The following is a 24,648-nucleotide window of genomic DNA, read 5'->3' as shown; positions in this document are numbered from 1 at the left end:
ACTGATAGGGGTTGAATTGTGTCTGCAGAGAGCTATATTGAAATCCTAACCTCAATATTGTGATGTGGCCTCATTTAGAAATATGATTTTAGCCAGAGGCAGTGTAATCCAAGCACTCTGGGAGGCCTAGGCGGGAGGATTGCTTGAGCTCAAGAGTTTGAGACCAGCCTGAGCAAGAGCGAGACCCCATCTCTACCAAAAATAGATAAACTTGGTTATGTAGTCCCAGCTTCTCAGGAGGCTGAGGCTTGAGCCCAGGAGTTTGATGTTGCAGAGGGCTATGGTGACACCTCAGCACTCCGGCCTACGGGGCTGGGGTGAGACTCCTACTCCAGCACCCCTGCACCTGCCATGTGTAAGCTGGAAAAACAGGAGATCTGGTGCTATAGTTCAGCCTGAGTCCAGAGGCCAGAGAACCCAGAGGCCTGATGTCCAAGGGCAGGAGAAGGTAGCTATCTCAGCTCAAACAAAGTCTGTCTTCATCCACATTTTTGTTCTATTGGATGACACCTGCTATGTTGGTGAGGGTGATCTTTTCTCAGTCTACCAACTAAAATGCTAATTCCTTCCAGAAATGCCCTTTCAGGGTGGTGCCTGTGGCTCAAAGGAGTAGGGCACCGGCCCCATATGCCAGAGGTGGTGGGTTCAAACCTAGCCCCGGCCAAAAACTGCAAAAAAAAAAAAAAAAAAGAAAAGAAAAGAAAAGCCCTTGCAGACAGACACAGAAACAATGTGTTCCAGCCATCTGGGCATCGCTTAGCCTAGTCCAGTTGATGCATGAACCTAACCACCACACATGTGAGGATGGAGGCAGAGGCTGATGTGCTGCAGGTTGATGGTTCTCCCCCCAAAGCTGGGAGAGCAGCACCAGAGTTGTCCTGCCCTGGAGACTTCAGAGGGAGCCTGGTGCTGCTGACACCTGCCTTCTGCCTCTGGAGCTGCGAAAGGAGATATTTCTGTTGCTGGAAGCCCCCAGGTGTGTGGTCCTTTGTTTTGGCCACCATGGGAGACACAGCCATGCAGGACCCCAGCCATCTCCCAAATAGCCGTGTCTGGGCAGCTGGACCAGCACCCAAATCCCACAGTGGGATCTCACTTAGAGACGAGGTCCACACATTCTGAAGAGAGATCGGCCAGCAGCCTAGACTTCTTCCATGCCTAGGGTTTCACAAGAGCAGCACAGGTAGCCACAGCAGCCCGGTGGGAGGGGCTGCCCCACCCCAGTCCTGTCTGTGGAAGGGGAGGTTCAGAGAGTTCTCAGCTCCAGGCTTACACCAGCCAGATGAGGAGACTCCTACCCCAATACCCCTGAACCAAAGCAAGGGTGTGCATTTGATTTGCCTGTGATACCAGGTGCCCCACTGTAAGCCTGCAGACCCAGGTGCCTGCAGGTCAGAGCAGGCTGAGGGGGACGGATGAATGGCCATGCAGGGTGTGCAGATGAACATGGAGATAGTGCCCACTCCCCCCAAGTGTGTTGGAACATGGGGTCCTGCAGGTGCAGTAGGCACCAAGCAGATAAGGGGTACAGAGTGGGGGTCACCACCTAGATATCCCCAGGGGCTGCAGCAGCCAGAATTTGCTCTTATGAACTCATTTAATAAAGGGGCTGTTTATAGGGGCGCAGGCAGGGGCAGGAGGCAAAGCAGAGACACCCAGAGGCCAGCCACTGTGGGAGTCTCTACCACCCCTACTGCCAAGGAGGGCTGAAGACAGGTTCCTGCCCCTAGAGCAGCCTGGCTGCGAGGGTAGGGGTTGATGTTCTAGGTCTCACACATCCAGGCCCTGTCCGAGTCTGTGGGAGGGACCCCAGAAATGCATTCACACTGTCATATGTCTCAGAAAATTTGTGAAAGATGGAGCTGTTATATATCTTTTCTCCCTAGCTAGAAATGCCACACCCAAGAAAGCAGAGAGGAAGATTCCTGTCTACTCCTGAGAGAGTGAGTGCAATGGCCAAGAACATAGTGCTAAGATCAGACAGACCTCACATCACACAGACTTCATGTCGCACAGACCTCACATCACACAGACTTCATGTCGCACAGACCACGTGTCACATAGACCACGTGTTACACAGACCTCATGTCACACAGACCTCGAGTCACACAGACAGGATGTCACACAGACGGCGTGTCACACAGACGGCGTGTCACATAGACCACATGTCACATAGACCTCACGTCACACAGACCTCGAGTCACACAGACCTCACATCACACAGACCTCGTGTCACACACACCGGGTGTCACACAGTCCTCGAGTCACACAGACCGGGTGTCACACAGATGGCGTGTCACATAGACCTCACATCACATAGACCACGTGTCACACAGACCTCACGTCACACAGACCTCGAGACACACAGACCTCACATCACACAGACCTCGTGTCACACAGACCTCATGTCACACAGACCTCAAGTCACACAGACCGGGTGTCACACAGATGGCGTGTCACACAGACGGCGTGTCACATAGACCACATGTTACATAGACCTCACTTCACACCGACCTCAAGTCACACAGACCGAGTGTCACACAGACGGCGTGTCACACAGTCGGCGTGTCACATAGACCACATGTCACATAGGCCTCACATCACACAGACCTCGTGTCACACAGACCTCACATCACACAGACCTCGTGTCACACAGACCTCATGTCACACAGACCTCGTGTCATACAGACCGCGTGTCACATAGACCACGTGTTACATGGGCCTCACGTCACACAGACCACATGTCACACAGGCCTCACGTCACACAGACCTCATGTCGCACAGACCGGGTGTCACACAGACAGCGTGTCACATAGACCACATGTCACATAGATCTCACATCACACAGACCTCACATCACACAGACCTCGTGTCACACAGACCTCATGTCACACAGACCTCATGTCACATAGACCATGTGTTACACAGACCTCATGTCACACAGACCACATGTCACACAGGCCTCACGTCACACAGGCCTCATGTCACACAGGCCTCATGTCACACAGACCTCATGTCACATAGACCACGTGTTACACAGACCTCATGTCACACAGACCACATGTCACGCAGGCCCCATGTCACACAGATCTCGTGTCACACAGATCTTGAGTCATACAGACACCTCACATTACACAGACCTTGCATCACACAGATAGTAACAATTTTAAATATATATATATATCATATGTATGTGTGCATATATATATATTTTTTTTTTTGAGACAGAGTCTCACTTTGTCACCCTTGGTAGAGTGCCATGGCGTCACAGCTCCCAGCAACCTCAAACTCTAGGGCTTAAGGGATTCTCTTGCCTCAGCCTCCCAAGGAGCTGGGACTACAGGAGCCCGCCACCACACCTGGCTATTTTTAGAGAGGGGGGTCTCACTCTGCTTCAGGCTGGTCTCAAACCTGTGAGCTCTGGGCAATCCACCTGCCTCGGCCTACCAGAGTGCTGGGATTACAGGCATGAGCTACCATGCAGGCCTCTCTCTATATATATTTTTAGAGATATTATCTCACTCTGTCACCGGGGCTGGAGTGCAGTGAAGCAATCGTAGCTCCCTATAACCTCCAACTGCTGGGCTAAAGTGATCCTCCCTACTTAGCCCACAATCATTTACTTTTCTACTTGTTATAGAGACAGGGTCTTGCTATGTTGCCCAGGCTGGTCATGAACTCCTGGCCTAAAGCAATCGTCCCACCATAGCTTCCCAGAGTGCTGGGATTATAGGCGTGAGCCATTGCGCCCAGCCTGTCTCACATAGATATATATATATATGTATATATATCGTCTATCTATTGATCGATTGATCCACCTTTCTATCTATAGCCTGGGTGGCTTAAACAACAGAAATGTGTTTCCTCATGGTCTGGAGGCGGACATCAGAGACGAGGCATAGGCAGAGCTGGCTTCTTCTCAGGCCTCTTTCCGTGGCTTGTAGATGGCCATCTTCTCGCTGTGTCTCCCCGTGGTCTGCCTCTGTGTGTGTCTGAGTCCAATTTCCCTCTTATATAAGGACACCAATCTTACTGGATCAGGGCCCACTGTAGTGATCTCATTTTAACTTAATTACCTCTCTAAAGACCCTCTCTCCAAATACAGGTGTATTCAGAGGTCCTAGGGGTCAGGACTTCTGTGTATCATTGGGAGGGGATGCATGATTCAGTCAGTAAGTAATAGTAAAATATGTTACTTATTTATACATTAAAATATATGTTGTATTACAGATGTGTGTGTGTATATGTATACATATCTTTTTCTTTAAAGAGGCACTCAAAATGTGTGTTTCAGGCCCTGCAAACCTGCACCTGCCTCTGTGGGTTCCAGCAAGGTTGGGGCCCATGGAGGAGCTGCAGGGGTAGAGGTGGCGGTCAGGAATGTCTGCTGCCTCCTCCTGCCAGCAACTCCCACTAGCCACCTCCTGCCAGAACCACTGGGTGTGAGTGGAGGATGCCCCATGCAGAGAACAGCCAGAGTGGACAATGGGCAGTGAGGTGGGGACAGCATGGCATGGCCAAGCCCTCCCCTCTGTCCACAGCCTTGGCCATGCCTGGACACATGCACACTGCAGCATGTGCCACCAGAAGACAGACCCCAAGAAGGGGCCTTCCCAAGCCCTATGGGTGGGGGGTATTCTGGGATACCTGGTGTCCCAAGCACAGTCTAGGGCAGCAGTTCCCAACCTATGGGTTGTGACCCACAGGAACTGTATTAAAGGGCTGAAACATTAGGAAGGTTGAGAACCACTGGTCTAGGGGAAGGGGACCCTAAGGGAGCAGGTCCCCTCGGCATGCGGTGGCCAGAGCAGGGCCCTCTGCTGATGGGCCTCAGGACAGGAGCAGACTGTCCTCTGCCCCCACACGGCAGGAGCAGGGCCTGGCTGACACTGGTAATGGCAATGACTAGATCTTCCAGACTGGGGGGCTTAAACAAGAGAAATGTGTCGTGTCTCCTTTCTGAGAGCTGAAATGCAAGATCAGCTTGTGGCGTTCTGAGGCCATGAGGCAGCTCTGCTGTGGGCCCCGCCCCCCTCTGGTGTCAGCTCACAGTCTTTGGCATTCCTTGGAGTGCAGAGGCAGCACCCCCTTCTCTGCCTTCGTCCCTTCTCCCTGTGTGATGTCTGTGTCCACATTTCCCATTTGTGCAGGAACACTGTCACCTGGGACTGGGCCACCTGCTCCAGTGTGCCTCTTCTCAGCCCCAACCAATCACCTCTTATTTCCAAACAAGGTCAATTTCTGAGGCCCTGGAGGCTAGGGCTTCAACATGTGGAATATAGGGGACACCATTGGACTTCTGCCTCCCCCACACATTCCCCTGTGCCTTTCCCTTTGGCGCACATGGGTGGCCATGACCCAGGCCTTCATTCATGCAGGCCCTGAGCCCTCAGTAGGTGTTTGTAGATGGCTGCAGTTTTTGACCTCTTTCTGGATGTGGGCACATTTAGGGGCACCCCAGCCTCCTCCTACTGCCCAGGGTGGTCACTGCAGATTCCCTCACCAGGATGACCACTCCCTTCTTCAGGCATTGGCTCAGCGGCAGAAGAAGCCCCAGATGGACAGAGGGACCCACATCCCCACCACCATTCCCCTCCCATGATCCCACCCTGCCAGAACAAGAAGGAGAATCCTTCAGCTAATCATGGTGTGGTGAGCGGCCAGGGACCTCGACTCCTTGCTTTCTGCTGGCAGGGAAAGCAGCACCCTAGCTCAGCCCAGGGCCAGCGCCTGCTCTGCACCCTGCCTGCCCACCCGCATCTCAGCATCAGTAGTATGGCCTCCCAGCTGGGGCTCACCCTCCTTTCTGTCAGGCCACCTGCTCTGGGTGAAGGGCCCGGGGTGAGGCCAGTCAATTCATGGACACAAACCCGTTGCCACGCTTTCTTTTCCTCTGATGAGCCCCTGGATTGTGGCTGTCACTTGTGGGATCCCAAGACAGTGAATGGGGCACTTGGATGGAAGAGCTGGGCTTGAGAGGCACAGAGCCTGGGAAGTCCACCATGCCTGCTGCCTCAGCCACATGGGCAGGATGGCAGAGGCTTGGTCAGGAGATAACACACCTACAGAAGGTGCCATCTTGCCCCCTGACTTGAGAGCTGCTCGGCCAGGAGGCCTCAGTGGCATTTCCATGGAGCACAAACGTCAGTGCAATCTGCCCACCAAGTAGCTCGTCAGTGCCCCTCCCGTCTGCACTGGCAGCCCTGGGCTGTGAACTTCATTCTCAGATTAAAGCACATTTATCCCTAAGTTACTATTGCCTCCTAGATGCAGTGGGCAACCAGAGGTGCTGCGCCTGGATGTTTGGCCCTGGCCAGTCTGCCCTTCCTGCTATCTTTGGGGGCCATCCCTGTTCAGGGCCACCCAGAAAGCAGTTTTGGTGCCAGCTCGCCTCTCAGACCCCCTGGTAAACTAGTTCTGTGTTTTCTTGTCTTCTGTCAACTAGTCAGATGGGTGCCCCATGAGGCCACGAAGATGACGGAGGGAGGGGAGACTAAGCAGCGGGCATAGCTGTCACGAGAGTTGGAGCCATCTGCTCCTGCCAGCGCTGGTGCCTTCGGGACCTACTCGGGCCGCCTCACACGTGCTGTTTTCACTTATCGGCAGGAGTGCTGCTGTGCGTGTTTAATTGTATGTCTGTGTGCATTGAACATCACCCAGTTCATAACGAGCAGCCCGTGTAGTCACTCAGTGCTGCATGGTCTGGTCTTCAGGGCCCAGGAACCCAGCCAGGGGGGTGCTGCACAGAGGGCAATGGTTCTCACCTGAGCAAGAGCTCATTCCTCTTTGCTAGGAGTTGTCATTGTGACTCTCCTGCTAGGACCCATCAAAGTCTCTGAACAGAATACACGTTTTCTACAGGCACTTTAACTAGCATGAGCTCTGATAGGGCGTCAGTGTCCCTGTGGTGAGACAGCCTGGCCCCCTGCTTGGCCCCCCACCCAGCCTGTGAAAGAACTCTCTCTTGCTCAGGGCCCCACTCACCACGGGGAGCCCCAAGTGAACTCAGCAAATGTTTCAGGGAAGCATGTCCACAGAGTGTGTGTTGCTTTAAAGATCCAAATGATTCACCAAGCTCGATGCCTCATTTTTTGTGGTGGGTGATACAAATCCTAGTAACTAAGCTTTCACTTTTAGGGGAGGGATAAAATAGTAGTAATGTTAAGGCACCATGCAGTGCGTAGGAGATATCAGTGTGATTAAGGTCCCTGTGGACTGGGTCACAGCAGAAGGCAGAAGGGTCAACGCAGCCCCAAGGGGAGATCGTGACGGTGTACTGATACCCCTGCCAAGCGAAGGCAAACTCTGGTGATGTGTATTAGCTGGGATTGAGGGAGAAGGAACTTGACAGGCAATAACTGCATACTACATACAAAGGTATAGGGATTTGCTCCAAAAAGACACATCTAGGAAAGCAAAAATGTCTCCACGTGATTGAATTGATGACGATCTATCACCATCCTTCAAGTCAAATCTGCTATTGCGTGGACAGAGTGGACAAAATGAATGAGGATGTCTTATTCACTTCCTAATGCTACTGTTGCAAATTATTAATACCACAAACTTAGTGGGTTAAAATAACTCAAATTTATTCTCTTACAGCTCTGGAAAGTCAAAGTATCAGCAGAGTAGCTTCCTCCTGGAGGCTCCAGGGAAGAATTAGTCCTCCTGCCTTTTCCAGCCTCTGGAAGCCCACTGCTTGGCACCTGGCTCCCTCCTTCACCTCCAAAGCACACCCTCCCACCCTCGCCCTGTCTCTAGCTCCTTCATTCTGACTCTCATCCCTTCTCTCCCCCTCACAAGGTCCCTTGTGATCAGCCTGGGCCTACCTGGGTAACCCAGGATCCTCTCTCCATCTCTGGAGCCTTAACCACACCTGAAATCCCTCTCCCGAAAGGCAACATATTCCCAGGTCCCAGGCACGAGGACAGTGGGCTCGTTGGGGGGCCATTATTTAGCTACCTCCAGATACAGCAAGAATCACCACCCCTGTGTTTTTCCTGTCTTTAAGTGATGCTAATTTCAATTCCCTCAAGGATGTTCTTTTGTGTCACCCTCTTGGCAGACTTGGGTGCAGTTCCAGGAGGTTCTGGTTGGCTTTCCACTGTATTAACTCTCATTCTATGGATCGTGGAGCCAGTAAGGAAAGTATAATGTCAGAACATTCAGGAACTGGGGAAATGACCAGGACAAGTCTGTGAACCCACAGGACCTACAGAGGGATGGGATGGACTTGGACCAAGATCCTCAGGGGGATGGGATGGACTTGGACCAAGATCCTTGACCACCATGATCCCACATTCTGACCAGGGTGGCATGTTGAGGCCAATTCAGAGCCTACGGGCAACAACCCCCAGGTGATGGGGCTCTTCTTCTCTGTCCACTGAGTTACAATCGCCCTGGTGGCCAGTGGACACTGAGAGGGCTACGGCCTTGTGTGTTGTAGCCTTCTCAAAGGGACCCAGCCTCTCTTCCAAGAAAGGGAGTTAAGGTCTACGAACAGCCTTATGTTTAGAACCCAGTGAGTCTCTGGTTCCCCAGAAGGGGCTTGGAGTTGAGTGGGGGATCTACTTCCACTAACCAACAAGAGAACTACCAGGGCTGCCCCCAGCTCTCATTTGTGACATGAAATCCAAGTCCTGCTAAGCACACCCATATGAAGGAACCTTATCTTTTTTCCTTAGTCCAACCCCTTACAGATAGGATGATTCTGCAGGTTCTGACCAGCTCTAGCTAACGGTGGCTTTCACAATTCACTTGGCATGTGTGTTTTCTCCTCCTGGAGCAAATTCTGAGATTCTCCCCCTGGCAGTGCTGGGTTTTAACCCCTGCTGTCTGCCTAGTGATAGCTGTGACAATGGTAAGGAAAGCAGGTGACCATCCAGAGGAAGTTATTGAAGGATCCTTGTGAGAGGGAGGGCCAGTTTCTTCAGAAAGGGGAGGAGGGGCTGCTTCCTGTTATAAAGGAGGCCAGGTGAGGATTTGGGGGTTCCAGGCTCTCAGCTTCATGTTCCCTGCCCACATGTCACTCCACCCCGTGCAGTCTGCCAGTCTTTGCCTGAAGACTTGCTGAAGCATGCAGTCAGCTTTGCAGCTCTGTGGCCTGCACAATTAGACATGCAGCCTGAATCTTGTCCATGTCTGTCCTGAGAGTGGACAAGACAAGGCCACCACAAGAAGCAGCTACCTTACCGCACAATCTTTATAATCACCACTGGCACCATGGCGTTAAGTCCACCTGCCACCGGCTCTCTCTGTCTTGGCCCTCTGCTGTACTCCATGAACCTTTGGACATGACTGAACACCTGTGATGTCCCTGCTTGTCAGGGATCATTGGTGTCACAGTGCCCCTCAGGGATGCCATCGGGCTTCCACCAGAAGCGTGAACAGCCCACTGTGCATTCCATTTGGAAGATCTGACTCATGAGGCCGTCCCCATGAACCAGGGCTGGGTCAGGCTGGTGCTGTCAGGGACTCACGGGTGTCCATCCAGACAGCTCAAAGCACAGACTTTGCAAAAGGGACCAGTTATGGAGGCTTGGGCATACCTTGCAAGCAGATAAGGGACTGTGAGGTCCCAGAAGCTCTCAAAAGCAGAAAACCATCACTGTATTAAGGGCTGAAGAGACAAAGGTAGCAACTAACATCCAGGGCCCAGTGGGAACTGTTTTCATGGAGGGTTGTGGGTTCTGCCAGAGACTTGGCATTGGAGCTGGAGGGAGCCAGCACCTGGCACCTAAACCACTAAAAGTTCCGTCCCCCAGTTGCTTGCTGGTGTCCATTGGCTAAGCCCAGTAGCAGCCCACTGGCCTGTGAGCACAGGCAGACAGGCTACAGTGGTCAGCCTCCCCCAGCATTCGGCAGGGCAGGGGTCTAACTGTAGCAGCAGGGGGTTAAAGCAAAGCCAGGAAACAAGGTTCCAGCATTGGCATCACTGACCCAGGTTTTCCAGCAGGGGTGGGAAAAGATTCAAGCAGAGGAAACCAAAGGGGCTTGGGGGCTGCTGGGGTCGGCAAAGCAGGGGAGCTTGGAGTGGAGGGCAGGAGAGGGAGGTGTGGAGGCTTTAGGGCTGCAGCAGAGATTCTGATTTTCACACTGCATGAGATGGGAGCCACTGGAGGGCTGGATCCAAGGGGGTACAGGGCTGGGCATGGGTCCTGACCCACACTCGTGGACGTGCCAGGCTGGGAGATTTCCAGGAGGCGGAAGCCTTGCTGGGCTACCGTCGTGGAAGGGGAAGGGGCTGTGAAGAGGGTGCCCAGGGCTTGGTCCCAAGTGGACAGAGAAGGGGCCAGGACGGTGGCCCCAGCTCGGGTGGTTGGAGGGGTGTGGGGGGCACCAAGGAGCAGTGACGTGCCTGGGTGGGGCGCCCACGGGGCTGCCAGGGCCCGATTTAGGGCACGGTCCCGGGAGGAGGAAGGGACCCGCAGGCAGGCTGAGCAGGGGCGGGAAAGGGACCTGGCAGTGGCCTGTCTCTATAGTGGGCCGGGCTGGGCCAGGCCAGGTTGGGGTGGCGACCTCAAGGGTCCGTCTACCGGGTGCGGCCGCGAGTCCGGGAGGGCAGCCCAGGGTTTCCACGAGTCCCCAGGACCCCTGAGGATCCTCACGGAGGCCTCCCGTGCCCGCAGCCAGTCTCCAACTCCTGCACCTGGGGGCAGCTGTCCCCCCGGGGGCTTCTCACCGGCGGCACTGTCATCTGCTCGGATACTCTGGGAAACTGTCTCTATGGTGTGTCCGCAGACCTGCTCCTCTGGGGTCTCCGCAGGCGCACGTCACCCTGCGCTCCACCTGCCCCCGCACGGGCTGCTGGAGCCTCAGGTGCTCTGAGGATCGGTCCTGGGGTCTCCCGGAGCCAGGCCGGTCCTACAGCCCCCGGGGGGCGCCCAGCAGCAGCGGGGCAGGAGGGGTTGGGGGAGCTGGAGGGGCAGCTCCTGGGAGGGAGCCAGAGGGGGCTGAGGGAGGTGGGGCGGGACGGCAGGGCCAGGGCTGGGCCAGGCGCGGAAGGCGGGTGGGGGGCGGCGGCCGGGGGTACGGCCCGTTCCGAGGGGAGAGAGCCGGCCGGGAGGGGAGGCGGCCCCCAGGCCTCCGCGTCCCAGAGCCAGAGGGGAGCTTCTGGTCAGGGCCCGCTGCCTCCGCAGTCGAGCCAGGCAGCTCCTGATGCGGTGCCTGTTTTACACGATTCTCCCACTCCTAGGATAGACGTTTGTGTTTGAAAGATATTTAAGCTCATTTCGTATGTGCTATGGTTTGAATCTCTCTTATGTGGGAACTTAAACCTCAAGATGACAGCGAAGCCTTTGGAAGGTGATTGGGAACAGGGCTCTCAGTCTTGAGGCCTGAGTGGTGGCTCACACCTGTAGTCTCAGCACTGTGGAAGGCCGGGGGTGGTGTGGGGATGATCCCTTGATGCCCAGTTCAAGATGAGCCCGGGCAACAAACTGAGACCCTCTCTCTAAAACAACAACATTAAAAAGCTAGCCAGGTGTGGTGGCAGCGGAGGATCCTTTCAGCCCAAGATTGCTCGGATCACACCACTGCACTCCAGCTTGGGCAAAAGAGCCTGACCCTGTCTCTAAACAAATAAATAAATAACATTAAAAAAAATAAATACAAGGCCCTGAGGCAGCAAGTTCTTCCGCTTTTGCCCTTTTGCCACTCCCACTGTGAGGGGGCACCAGCAGGTGTGACTCTGCTGGCCTCGATTGTGGGTGGACAGACTGCGGAACGCAAGCAGCACGTTACTTTATTAATCCCCAGCCTGTGGATTTTGTTACAGCAGCAGGAATGGCCGTGACAGTGTGTGTTTTAAACTCACGTAAATAGAAATGTGCTAAAGTTGTGCTGTTTCTTTCTTAATGTGTTTTTGCAGTACAATTTACACTCAGTACTAGGTGCTTAGAGTGGATAGTTTTCACACCGTGGACATCCCTTTTGGTCCTGCTGCATTCAGACGTCCCCTGTGCCCCTCCTCAGTTTGGCCTAGGACGACCAGCACCCTCACTTCCATCACCAAGCACAGCTTCGCCATTTCTGGATGTCAGCTAAACCCAATTAGCATATTCTTCTTTGCATCCAACTTTTTTTCACTCAGTACTATATCCATGAGATTCGCCACATTTTTTGCATCTAGCAATAGTTTTGGGTTTTTTTTTTTTCAGACAGAGCCTCAAGCTGTCGCCCTGGGTAGAGTGTCAAGGTGTCACAGCTCACAGCAACCTCCAAATCTTGGGCTTAAGCGATTCTCTTGCCTCAGCCTCCCAACTCGCTGGGACCACGGGTGCCCGCCACAACACCTGGCTGTTTTTTGGTTGTAGTTGTCATCGTTGTTTGGCAGCCCCAGGCTGGATTCAAACCCACCAGCTCTGGTGTAGTTTGAAGCGGCTTAAGCCGCTTGAGCTACAGGTACCGAGCCTAGTTTTTGCCTTTTTTTTTTCGTAGAGACAGAGTCTCACCTTATCACCCTTGGTAGAGTGCTTATGGCATCACACAGCTCACAGCAACCTCCAACTCCTGGACTTAGGCGATTCTCCTGCCTCAGCCTCCCAAGTAGCTGGGACTACAGGTGCCTGCCACAACGCCCAGCAATTTTTTTGTTGCAGTTTTGGCCGGGGCTGGGTTTGAACCCGCCACCCTCGGTATATGGGTCCGGCGCCCTACCCGCTGAGCCACAGGCACCGCCCTAGTTTTTGCTTTTTACCGTGAGCATTCTTATTCTCCTACAGATGAACATTTGTGTGTCTTCCAACTTTTGGTTATTAGAGTTGAAGCACTATGATTGTTCTCATATAGGCCTTTGGTGGATTTAAGCATACTCTTATTGTGCTTTTTCCCCTTTATATTTTATTGACATATGCTTTAGATGCAATGAAATGCACATATCTTTACTGCAAAATGCCTATAGAATGTGCGTATATGCAGCGTCTCTAATTATTCTCTTATAAAACTTTTAAAATTGAGACATAGGGCAGCGTCTGTGGATCAGTGAGTAGAGCACCAGCCCCCTATACAGAGGGTGGCCGGTTCGAACCAAACTGCAACAAAAAAATAGCCGGGCATTGTGGTGGGCTCCTGTAGTCCCAGCTGCTCAGGAGGCTGAGGCAAGAGAATCGCCTAAGCCCAAGAACTGGAGGTTGCTGTGAGCTGTGATGCCACAGCACTCTACCAAGGGTGACAAAGTGAGACTCTATCTCTAAATAAATAAATAAAATTGAGACATAATCCACATATAAAATTTACCCCTTTAAAGAGCATAACTCAGTGGTGTTTAGTGAGTTCAGAGTTGTGCTGCTGTCACCCTTCACCACTAATTCCAGGACATTTTTTTTTTTTGTAGAGACAGAGTCTCACTGTACCGCCCTCTATGACGTCACACAGCTCACAGCAACCTCCAGCTCTTGGGCTTACGAGATTCTCCTGACTCAGCCTCCCAAGCAGCTGGGACTACAGGCGCCCGCAACAACGCCCAGCTACTTTTTTGTTGCAGTTTGGCCGGGGCCGGGTTTGAACCCGCCACCCTCGGTATATGGGGCCGGCGCCCTACTCAGTGAGCCATAGGCGCTGCCCCCCAGGACGTTTTTATCACCTCCAAAAGAACCCCTGCATCCTCAGCAGTGTCCGTGCCGCCCACCAGCCCTGGCGAACACTGGCTCACTTGCTCTGTCTGTGGATCTGCCTGTCTGGGGCATTTCATGTAAATGGAGTCAAACCATACACAGTCTCCGTGACCAGCTTCTTTAACTCGCTATGCCGATTTCATGCTCGTCTGTGTTGCAGCATAAAGTCCTTCGTTCTTTTTCTTAGGAATGAAGAACATTCTGTTGTACGGCTATACCACATTTTGTTTATCCACCCACTTGTCAAAGGACATTTGGGTTATTTTCCCTTTTGGTATTCTGAATAGTGCTGCTATAAACATTTGTATATAAGTTTCTGTGAGGACATATATTTTCCTTTTTTTTTTTTTGAGACAGAGCCTCAAGCCTTCACCCTGGGTAGAGTGCTGTGGCATCACAGTTCACAGCAATCTCCAACTCTTGGGCTTAAGTGATTTTCTTACCTCAGCCTCCCAAGTAGCTGGGACTACAGGCACCTGCCACAAGGCCCCACTACTTTTTTTTTTTTGGTTTTTGGCCGGGGCTGGGTTTGAACCCGCCACCTCCGGCATATGGGACCAGCGCCCTACTCCTTGAGCCATAGGCACCGCCCACTTTTTTTTTTTTTTTTTTTTTGGTTGTAGTTGTCATTGTTGTTTTTGCAGGCCCCGGGCTGGATTCGAACCTGCCAGCTCTGGTGTACGTGGCTGGCACCTTAGCAACTTGAGCTACAGGTGCCGAGCCGAGGACGTATATTTTCAATTTGCAGGGGTATAGATCTAAGAGTAGAATTTCTGGATCATATAGTAATTCTATATTTAACTTGTTGAGGAACTGCCAGACTGTTTTCCAAAATGACTGCACCATTTTTTTTTTTTTTTCTGAGACAGAGCCTCAAGCTGTCACCCTGGGTAGAGTGCTGTGGCATCACAACAACCTCCAACTCCTGGGCTCAAGCAATTCGCCTGCCTCCACCTCCCAAGTAGCTGGGACTATAGGCGCCCGCCACAACTCCCAGCTATTTTTTTGGTTGCAGCCGTCATTGTTTGGCGGCCTGGGCTGGTTTCGAACCCGCCAGCTCTGGTGTATATGGCTGACACCTTAGCCACTTGAGTTACAGGCACCGAGCCTGAATATCTTTAAGGTGCTTTTTGGCTATCTGTATATCTTCTTTGGAGGAAAATCTATTCGAATCCTTTGCCCACATTTTAATTAGGTTATTTGTCTTTTTCTTATTGAGCTGTAAGAGTTCTTTATATAGTCTGATTAACTCATTATCAGATAATTGAAAATATTTCCCCCATTTTGTAATTTATCTTTTCACTTTCTTGATTGTGTCCTTTAAAGCACAAAAGTTTTTAATTTTGTGGAAGTCAAAATTTGTCCCATTTTTTATCACTTGTGCGTTTGGTATCACATCTAAGAAAGCACTGGCTAATCCAAGGTTGTGAATATTTACCCTGTGTTTTCCTCTGAGAGTTTCCTAATTCTAGGTCTCTGATGCATTCTGAGTTTTGTTTGTTTGTTTTTTGCAGATATGTGAGGCGTGAGGAAGCAGTCAACTTCTTTCTTTCACATATAGGTATCAAGTTGTTTCAGCAGCATTTGATGGAAAGAATATTCTTTTCCCATTGAATTGCCTGGGCAATCTTGTTGAAAATCATTGACCATAACTGTGTCAATCTATTATTGGACTCTAAATTCTATTACATTGATCTATCTCACAAACCATGAGGAGGAGGGGGAGACAACCTGAGTGGAAATGGTGGGAAATGAAGAAGGAGGACATGAAAAACATAAAACAGAGAGAGAGAGATAGGATGGCATGGGATGGGATGGGGAGGGCTGACCCAGCTGATTATTGCTGCTGCTGCTGCCACCAGCCAGCCAGTCCATGTGGAAGCAACTTTATTTGTAAAGTTATATTTTAACAAGGTAAATCTTAACACCTGGGGTGAGGATTAATGTTAAGGAGGAAAAGCTGTAATAAGGAACGTTTGTGGGGGGGGGGCGGCTACATGACTTCTGGCAGGTGAAAAGAATGTTAATCTAGGAGGAGAAGTGGCTGCGGGAGGTTGTTCCCTGAACGCTTCCCCAGGCTGAGAGGGGCCCTGCCACCTCCACAGCTCGTTCCCTGCAGATCTGTATATGAATCATTATACTGTACTATGCTGTCTTGATTACTGGACCTTTGTGTGAATTTTGAAATCCAGAAGTGTGAGTTCTCTACTTTGTTCCTTTTCAAGATTATTTTTTGTCTCTTGTGTCTTTGTGTTAACTTACAAATTTATGGGGAAAAAGGACTGCTGGGTTTGCATTAAAACTGTAGACCATTAGCCAGGCGTTGTGGCAGGCGCCTGTAGTCCCACATACTCAGGAGGCTGAGGCAGGAGGATCGCTTAAACCCAGAAGTTTGAGGTTACAGCGATCTGTGGTGACAACACTGCACTATACCCAGTGTGACAGAGAGAGCCTCTGTCTCCAAAAACAAACAACAAAAACTTTGTATCAGTTTGAGGAGTGTTGCCATCTTAGCAATATTATGTTTTCTGATCTATGAACTTTGGATATATTTCTATTTATGTAGGACTTCTTTAATTTCTTTCAATGATGTTTAGTAGTGTTCATTGCACATGTCTTGGGGTTCTTTTGTTAAACTTATTCCTAAATATTTTATCCTTCTTGATTCTGTTGCAGATGGAATTGTTTTGTTAATTTCTTTGTCAGATTGTTCATTGCTACTGCCTAGAAATATGATTCTCTTAACATATTCTCCAACCCTCTTGTACTCATTTTTTAGTTCTAAGGTGTTTTTAGCGAATTTCTTAGAATTCTCTATATTCAAGATCATGTCATCTACAGATATTTTTTACCTCTTCCTTTGCAATCTAACGTCTTTTATTTCTTTACCTTGCCTAATAGTTTTACAACCTCAAACATCTCTGTCTTGAGTCCATCTCTCACCAGTAAGTATGGTGTCTCTGGTGGTTTTTCATACATGTCCTTTATCAGCTCAGGACATTTCTATTTTTAGTTTTGTCAAGTTTTTTTTTTTTTTAAATCATGAATGGGTGTTGGAGTTTGTCAGATGCTTTTTTCTGAGTTTTTTAACATGATAACATGGTTTCTATTCTTTATTCTATTGATATGGTGTACTGCACTGATTGATTTTTACATGTTGAGCTAAACTTGCATTCCTGAAATAAATGCCACTTGGTCATGGCATATAATCCTTTTCCACATGTTGCTAGATTTGGTTTGCTAATGATTTGTTGAGAATTTTTTGTTTTTTGGAGACAGAGTCTCACCCTGTCACCCAGGCTGGAATGGCCTCCCCACAGCTCACAGTAACCTTAAACTCCTGCCTCAGCCTCACGAATAGCTGGGACTACAGGTGCCCACCACAATGCCCAGCTAATTTTTCTATTTTTGATAGAGACGGGGTCTCACTTTGCTCAGGCTGTTCTTAAACTCCTCAAGCAATCCACCTGCCCTGGCTTCCCAAAGTGCTGGGGGATTACAGGTGTGAGCCACCATGCCCAGCCTCAGTTACCTTGTTTTTAATTAAGGAATTTCTATCTGATTTTTTTTTTATAGAATCCAAGCCTCTGGCAAAATTCTCCATCCTGTCATTTATTTCTTGGATGTTTTAATCTTTACTGTTTAAAAACCTGTGTCTGATAGCGCCCATATCTGCATCACCTGTGTGTTTGGGTTTTTTTCTTCCTTCTTCTTTTTTTGTTCCTATCTCCTAAAATGCCTGGAAAATTTTGAGGTGAATGTTGGACATTATGTACAAAAAAATTGAATAAAGAGTCAGAAAGATTATTTTTTCCAGTTTGTTGGAATGTCACATTCCAGAGGCCTCGAGTGAAGTCTGACTATTTTATGGAGTCCCTTCTCCAGAACATCTAAACTGCAGTTTCTCTCTCTCCAGCACCCCTGAGCTGTTAAAAATTCTGTTTATCTTCTTAGGCTTTTAGCTGCCATTTTTGCTTGACTTCTTAGCCTGCCACCCTTAACAGCTTAGAAATTGGCAAATATCTTGAGGAAAAGGAGGAGGCATAGAAGGCTGGGTGGCAGCTTCCAACACCAATATTTGTCCCCAGGCCTATGAGAAGGCTGGTGGCTCTGAGTTGCCACTCTGCTGGCCTCTGGGCTCATCCAGAGCAAATTTCTCCAGGGAGGAGAAAGCAGAGAATGTCAGGCTCGTCTCAAAGTGACTTCCTCTTCTCAGGACTCTGGAGTCCTGGCTGCCTTCAAAGAGGTGTTTGTTGTTGTTGTTGTTGTTTTCTGAGACAGAGTCTCAGTATGTCACCTTCGGTAGAGTGCTGTGGCGTCACAGCTCACAGCAACCTCCAACTCTTGGGCTTAAGCGATTCTCTTGCCTCAGCCTCCTGAGTACAGGTGCCCACTACAATGCCTGGCTGTTTTTTGGTTGTAGTTGTCATTGTTGTTTAGCAGGCCTGGGCCAGGCTCCAAGCCGCCAACTTTGGTGTATGTGGCTGATGCCCTACTCACTGAGCTATGGGCGCCAAGCCCAAAGAGTTGTTTTATAAAATCTAGCTTGGAGAGCTGCTTTTGGTACAAGATTTTGTCTGATACTTGCTGTTCACAGCTGCAAGTTTTGCTTTGTGGTGAGGCTTTATTTCAGGGCACGTGGAGGTTCATGACTATTATAAAAAATTAAATGGTCTAATAAATGATAATGAGTACATATAGATATTTTTATCATACAGGAAAAATGGTCTACTGGATGATTTGATTGATACAAGAAATTATTTATTTTTTTATTTTTTTTTGGCCGGGGCTGGGTTTGAACCCGCCACCTCCGGCATATGGGACCGGCGCCCTACCCTCTGAGCCACAGGTGCCGCCCGATACAAGAAATTATTAAAATTATGTATGTGTGTGCCCTAAATCTTATAACAGAAGAGAGAAATCAAGTTGTATTTATTTTTATTAAGAACTACATTAAGAAAGAAAACATACCAAGATAGTTTATTTTTCTTTTTTGTTGTTGTTGTTGTTGTTGTTGTTTCTTGTAGAGACAGAGTCTCACTCTATAACCCTCTGTAGAGTGCTATGGCATCACACAGCTCACAGCAACCTCCAACTCCTGGGTTTCAGCGATTCTCTTGCCTCAGCCTCCCGAGTAGCTGGGACTACAGGTGCCCGCCACAACACCCAGCTATTTTTTGGTTGCAGTTCAGCCGGGGCCGGGTTTGAACCCACCACCCTCGGTATATGGAGCTGGCACAGGCGCTGCCTGATAGTTTATTTTTCTTTACTTCTCCTCTTCATAAAATTTTACCTAAGAGCAAGATCCTTAAGCAAGCCTATCTGAGTAAGGTGGTGTGTGGTTGCTAAGTGGGAATCTCACACTTGAACGAGCCCTTGGTCCTATTACTGGATAATCTGAAAATCCCAAAGTAAGGATTATGCTAAGCACACAATACATCCTGTTTCAACACCTGGCGGCGCTTCACCTGGTCCCGCCCTTCTCCTGGAAGCTGCAATCACTCATCTTTCCTCTGATGTATTTTGATTTGTTCTTATTGGATTTGGGTCCAGTTTGAGATCATAGCCTTTGCTATGTTTTGGTGAATACTTCCCTATTCAGGCCACCGAACCAGGAGAGACGGTCTGCACAGCACAGACAGACCTCGGAGAGCCTCATGATATCTGCTGAAATCATAAAGCAATGTTCTGGACTCTGGGCAGCAAGGAGGCTGGGCAGGTGCCCCCTGGGTCCCGTGCCTGGCCTACATGGGGGGATCTGCCTTTCCCAGCGTGGCACCGACTTTCTAGGGTCGGCTACTGCATAATTGTTAAATGCTGTTGTAACACATATAAAAATACATTGTCTCTTACTAATTTATAAAAATTGTACAAAGAATGGATGTGCATGAGTTAAAACACACAAGGGGACCAGGCGTGGTAGCTCACACCTGCAGTCCCAGTTAGTTACTCAGGAGGCTGAGGCAGGAGGACAGCTTGAGCCCAGGAGTTGGAGGCTGCAGTGAGCTGTGATGACGCCACTGTACTCCAGCCTGGGCGACAGAGTGATACCTTGTCTCCAAATAAATAAATAAATACTAAAACACAAGGTGAAATGTAGGGTATTACAAAAGAAATATTAATGAAACAAAATTCTATCCATTTTTGTTTTGGATAAAATAAAAAGGCACTTTACTTACTAAAATGGTGCATTTCAGTATATAAGAAGCCTTTGATTAGCAGAGACTTTTTATCAACTGTCCATTATAAGATCAGATGCAGCCTCACTGAGCAGAGAATGGACGTCACTTTCTCCTGCCTGCTCCTGGTGGCTGCTCCTTGTGCTTGCATATGGCATCATGCCTGTGTCATATGACAATGAATAAGCCTTTTTCTCCTCCTGACGAGGTCTCACTCTGTCACCCAGGCGAGAGTGAAGTGGTGTCTTCTTGGCTCACTGCAGCCTCGAACCCCTGGCTTTAAGTCATTCTCCTGCCTCAGCCTTCCAGAGTAAGTATTTTAGTAGCCATTCAACACCACAGGTGTCGCCCTCTGAGCTTTCAACAAGGAGACTCATCACCAGCCACTGTTGTCCTCCATGACCCTCGGTGAGGGCTTTCCACATTCAGGAAACACACCACACCCTGGGGGCAGCTCTGTGCTGCGTGGGATTTCTCCACATCCTGCTTCAGATTCAAGCGGAGAATCCAAGTGGCCATGGAGGGGCACCAGGCCGTACCAGCACACCCTCTCTCGCCTCTCTCAGGCGTACTGCCTCCCTTCCCTTGCTTCCTGAGGTGACAATCAGGAAATCCACAAGCAGGTCCAGTGGTGGGGAGAAGGTAATGAAGGAAAAGGTGGGCAGTGCCCACCAGGACCTGGGAGAAGGGCTGACAGAGTGACCGTGGTTGGCGCCACAGTCAATGTGGATGCCCATCCGTGGGGGTGTGCGTGTAGCCTGGCGGGGATCAACATTCTAGGCCGGGCATCGTGGTGGGTGCCTGTAGTCCCAGCTAGTCGGGAGGCTGAGGCAGGAGGATCGCTTGAGCCTGAGTTTGAGGTTACTGTGAGCTATGATGCCATAGCACTCTACTGAGGGTGACATAGTGAGACTCCTAAAAAACTCCCAAAATTAACATTCTAAATAGAAAAACTTCCAGAAGTACATCTAGATAAGGGGCCGAGGGGCACATCCTCACCCACTCTGGTCCTCGGTGTCCCCATCGTCTTTATTCATGTCTAAGTCTAGTGGCCACAGTGATGTTCCAGGAAAAAGCTCAGAGGGTGGACATCAGAAAGTTCTTCTCATGGGGGAAGTGCCTCTTTCTATCTGCCTTCCTCGGCTCGCCCAGGCCTGAGGTGTGTGCTGGTGCCAGAGTGGGTGCTGCAGAGGGTGTGGAGAGCAAGGTTCTCCAGGTGGCACTTTCTGTCACAGGGTCCTTCCTAGTGGAGGCTCAAAAATGCCTCTTCCAGTTTCACCCTCCACGAAGAGAAGACTACTGGTGGGTAGTCAGTGGTCACCATCACCAAGGGTGGGGGTAAGGGCAGGGCAACTCCCTTTTTTTATAGAATATATATAGATTATATATATATAATCACTAAAAAGGGTTTTTATAGAAACATTTACAATGCCAGTATTCCAAGGAACAGAGTTTGGAGAAAGTTGATCTAAACATACAGTAATGCTACATGGATGTTTCAGCTGCAATTAACTGGAGTAGCTTAAATGATACCAGTGACTTTTGTTGTTTCACTTATTTATTTATTTTTTTTGTGTGTGGTGTTTTTTTTGGCCGGGGCTGGGTTTGAACCCGCCACCTCCGGCATATGGGACCAGCGCCCTACTCCTTGAGCCACAGGCGCCGCCCTGTTGTTTCACTTATGAAGAATCAGGAGTTTATGGGGCGGCGCCTGTGGCTTGGTGAGTAGGGCGCCGGCCCCATATGCCGAGGGTGGCGGGTTCAAACCCAGCCCCGGCCAAACTGCAACAACAACAAAAAAAATAGCTGGGCGTTGTGGTGGGCGCCTGTAGTCCCAGCTACTTGGGAGGCTGAGGCAAGAGAATTGCAGAAGCCCAAGAGTTAGAGGTTGCTGTGAGCCGGGTGATGCCACGGCACTCTGCCCGAGGGCGGTACAGTGAGACTCGGTCTCTACAAAAAAAAAAAAAAAAAAGAATCAGGAGTTTATCTGTGTTGCGCCCAGGCCTCTGCCACAGGGACCTGGACTGGCTTCTCTGCTCTGCACCTGCCTTCTCCAGGGCAGAATATGGCTGCTGCAGCTCCAGCCATCACATCTTCACCCAGCAAGGGCAGGGAGTACAAGGCACACTGCCTTGATTCACACCAACTTTGCCATGGTAGGAACAGTGCTTCTAGGAGCACCCTCTCTCACGGCCACTCCTCTCTGCACAGAAGACACCCTCCTATGTCTCCTTAGCCAGGTGCTGGTCACATGCTCATGCCCACCTGTGAGACCAAGAGGTCTCCAGAGATGGCCATGGCCCAGCTCTGTTGGGAGGAAGAGGAAGGAAAGACTGAGGCAGGCAGCCTTCAGAGCAGGTCAGGGTCAGAGCTAGGGTGGTGATCTGTAGAAGGCGAGTGAGACTTTGTTTCCTTGGAGGGACCACAGAGAAAGGATTCTCACCAGATGGAGAGGCCGTGACTCCTTACGTCTCTTGTCATCGTGCCCCACCATGCGGAGCACGGGAGCTTGGGGGGCGGGCATAAGCACTGGGGGTGTGAGCGCAGAGCACTTGGGGATGAGGGAGCCCTGGGGGACTCCCACACAGGGGACACAGGAGCCCTGGGCATGAGCACAGGGAGCATGGGGGAAGAGTGTAGGTGCAGGAATCAGCTCCTGGGAAGAATGCTGTGCTTTCTGCTGTTTTTGGTCCTGCCTCAGGGTGAGCTCTGCAGGCAGATACTGCCCTTTGGCAAGGAGGCTCAAAGAGGGGTGCAGGACCACAGCCCTGGAGAGCCATTCAGCTGTCACCTCCCTGCCCAGTGTCAGGCTGCTCCCCAGGCAGGCCCTGAGAGGGGTGATGGCAGGATCCCAGAGCAGCCCCCTGCTGCCCCCCTTCCCTTCCCTGCCCCACCCACCCACCCACCCCCCGCCAGCTGGCTGCTCTTTAGGTCTCAGCTGGGGCAGGTGATTAGATGTGGGCGAAGTGCAGGGCAGCCCAAGCAATGCCTTCATGGATGGGGCCCTCCTGCTGTTTGTAGATAATTGTTTTGGCAGTGGGGCCAGTCTAGAGGACTGGGTCTCAGGAAGGGCAGCAAGGCAGCCTGAGAGGGCAGCCAGCCTCCCTCCCCCCACAGGCAGGGGGCCTAAGGGTTGTGGACTGCTTAGGCCACCCTCCCTCCCTGAGCCCTGTCCCACCCAGGCTGGCTGCCCACAGAGAAAGATCAGCCCCAGTGGGCACTCTCCCCACAGGGGATCGCAGAGGTTCCTCCTGGGCTGGTCAGGCCTTCACAAACCTAGGCAGCCACACCACAGGCACTGCCAAAGTAGGGGAAGTTGGCCAGCTCTGGGGCCTGTTCCAGGGAGGCACAGCTTGTCCTCACCCCCAGAAGCCCCAGTGCCTGGCTGCAACTGCCTGTGGCTCCAGTCACCAGCAGAGGTGTGTAAGGCCAGGACAGACAGGGAAGGGTGAGTGAGTGTTGGGGCCTGACTCCTGGAACATGTGTGTCTCTGTGGTCTGTCCTGGTCATGTCTTTGGTTATCTGCCAGCACTGAAGTCACCTCCTTTCACTAGCAGCAAATCTCCCTGTTCTTAGGGATGTGCTGGTGCCTGGAAGCTTTTCCTGCAGGAGATGGTGAGTAAACCCAGAAACCCAGGTGCAAGGGCACATCAGGGAGCCCCACGATCCCTGTTCAAAGAGGGCAGGGGGGCAGGTGGGGGCTTCTATGTGTTTGACCAGAGACCTCTGACCCGAATTCAGGGGAGCAGAGTATTGGCTTCATGAAGAGCCTTAGCCTGCTTGCAGGGCACTGAGTCCCAGGGGGTCAAAAAGCTCAGGACACTGGGGCTGGGGTCCGTGTGTTGGGGGGACCAGGCCTCTGCCCTGCTGCACACCAGCTTCCTCTCGCCTTGTTCGCTGGGCCTTGCCCACCTCCTAGAAGGAGGCACCTACACACTGTGAAGCCTTGTCCCTAACCCTAGTGGACTTGCTGGGGCTCCCTGGACCCTGCCCCATTGGCAGGGAACCCCTGCCCCCTCCCGACTCTCTCCTCTAAAGATTATGGCAGATGTTGTCACTGTTAACATAGCCGGCTTCCTCACTTAACATGTCCCAGTAGTTCCAGGGTCCAGTGGAAACAAAGCTTCCCATCCACACCCCAAACTCACCCACACTCCTGCTAGTACAGGAGGGGGGTGTCCTCCCTTCCCCGTCATATCAAAACTCAATGTCTGAGAGGCAGGAAATATGACTTCCAGGTGCCACCTGCTCACAGGATGAGGGGCAGGGGAAGCATCTCACCCGACAGCCACTCAGGCTTCCTTTTGTGTGGCACATCCAGCGGCCTGACCACTTCCCTCTCAGAGTAGCTGTCAGGAGACCCTGCCTTTGCTGGGCATCTGCGTTGTCACAGGGTTCATCCATGGGGCCGCAGGTGTCGGAATTTCTTCACTTTTCATGACTCAATTCATTCCTCTGTATATACTCACCCTTTCTCCACCTGTCTGTGGATGCTGGGATTGCTGCCCTCTCATGGCTGTTGTGAATAGTGCTGCTCTGAACTTGGGTGTACAATCTGTTCATGTTTCTACTTCCAATTATTTTGGGTGTATGCTCAGAAGTAAAATTGCTTATGGTAATTCTGTTTTTAAATTTTCTGAGGAACTGCCACACTGTTTTCTGTAGTGGCAAAGCCACTTCCTATTCCCACCAGCAGTGCATCAGGGCTCCAGTCTCTCCCCATCCCACCAGCACTTGCTTGGGTCTGTCTGGACAGTGGCACCCAGACAGGTGGGAGGTGGCACCTCACGGTGGCTCTGATCTGCTTCACCCTAACGAGTAGGGGGCTGAGCATTCTTTCACACACTTACTGGCTA

General features: G+C 50.9%; 1 protein-coding gene across 1 annotated transcript; it reads right to left on the bottom strand.

The window, feature by feature from the left end:
- Positions 1–21,831: 21,831 nt before the first annotated feature.
- LOC128587736 (uncharacterized) lies at positions 21,832–24,196 on the bottom strand. The gene is made up of 4 exons (XM_053594075.1): positions 24,074–24,196; positions 23,577–23,707; positions 22,236–22,620; positions 21,832–22,099 (listed from the first exon to the last, which is right to left on the bottom strand). The coding sequence occupies exons 1-4, from the start codon at positions 24,194–24,196 to the stop codon at positions 22,040–22,042; spliced, it is 699 nt and encodes a 232-aa protein (XP_053450050.1). The 3' UTR covers positions 21,832–22,039.
- Positions 24,197–24,648: the final 452 nt, after the last annotated feature.

This window comes from Nycticebus coucang, chromosome 6 (genome assembly GCF_027406575.1).
Source record: "Nycticebus coucang isolate mNycCou1 chromosome 6, mNycCou1.pri, whole genome shotgun sequence".
NCBI classification, from domain to species: Eukaryota; Metazoa; Chordata; class Mammalia; order Primates; family Lorisidae; genus Nycticebus; species Nycticebus coucang.
The sequence above is the reverse complement of the archived record's forward strand: the minus strand, read 5'-3'. Positions and strand labels throughout refer to the sequence as shown.

Bases quoted from the DNA above. Each gene is read 5' to 3' on its own strand.
- LOC128587736 (XM_053594075.1), bottom strand. From the start codon at position 24,196: ATGGATGAACCCTGTGACAACGCAGATGCCCAGCAAAGGCAGGGTCTC. The intron at 22,621-23,576 runs GCAAGCAGGCTA...CACCCCTCTCAG, and splicing joins CCCCTGGGACTCAGTGCCCT to GGCCTGCCTGGGGAGCAGCC. The intron at 22,100-22,235 runs GTGAGAATCCTT...TCCTCCCAACAG, and splicing joins AGTCACGGCCTCTCCATCTG to AGCTGGGCCATGGCCATCTC.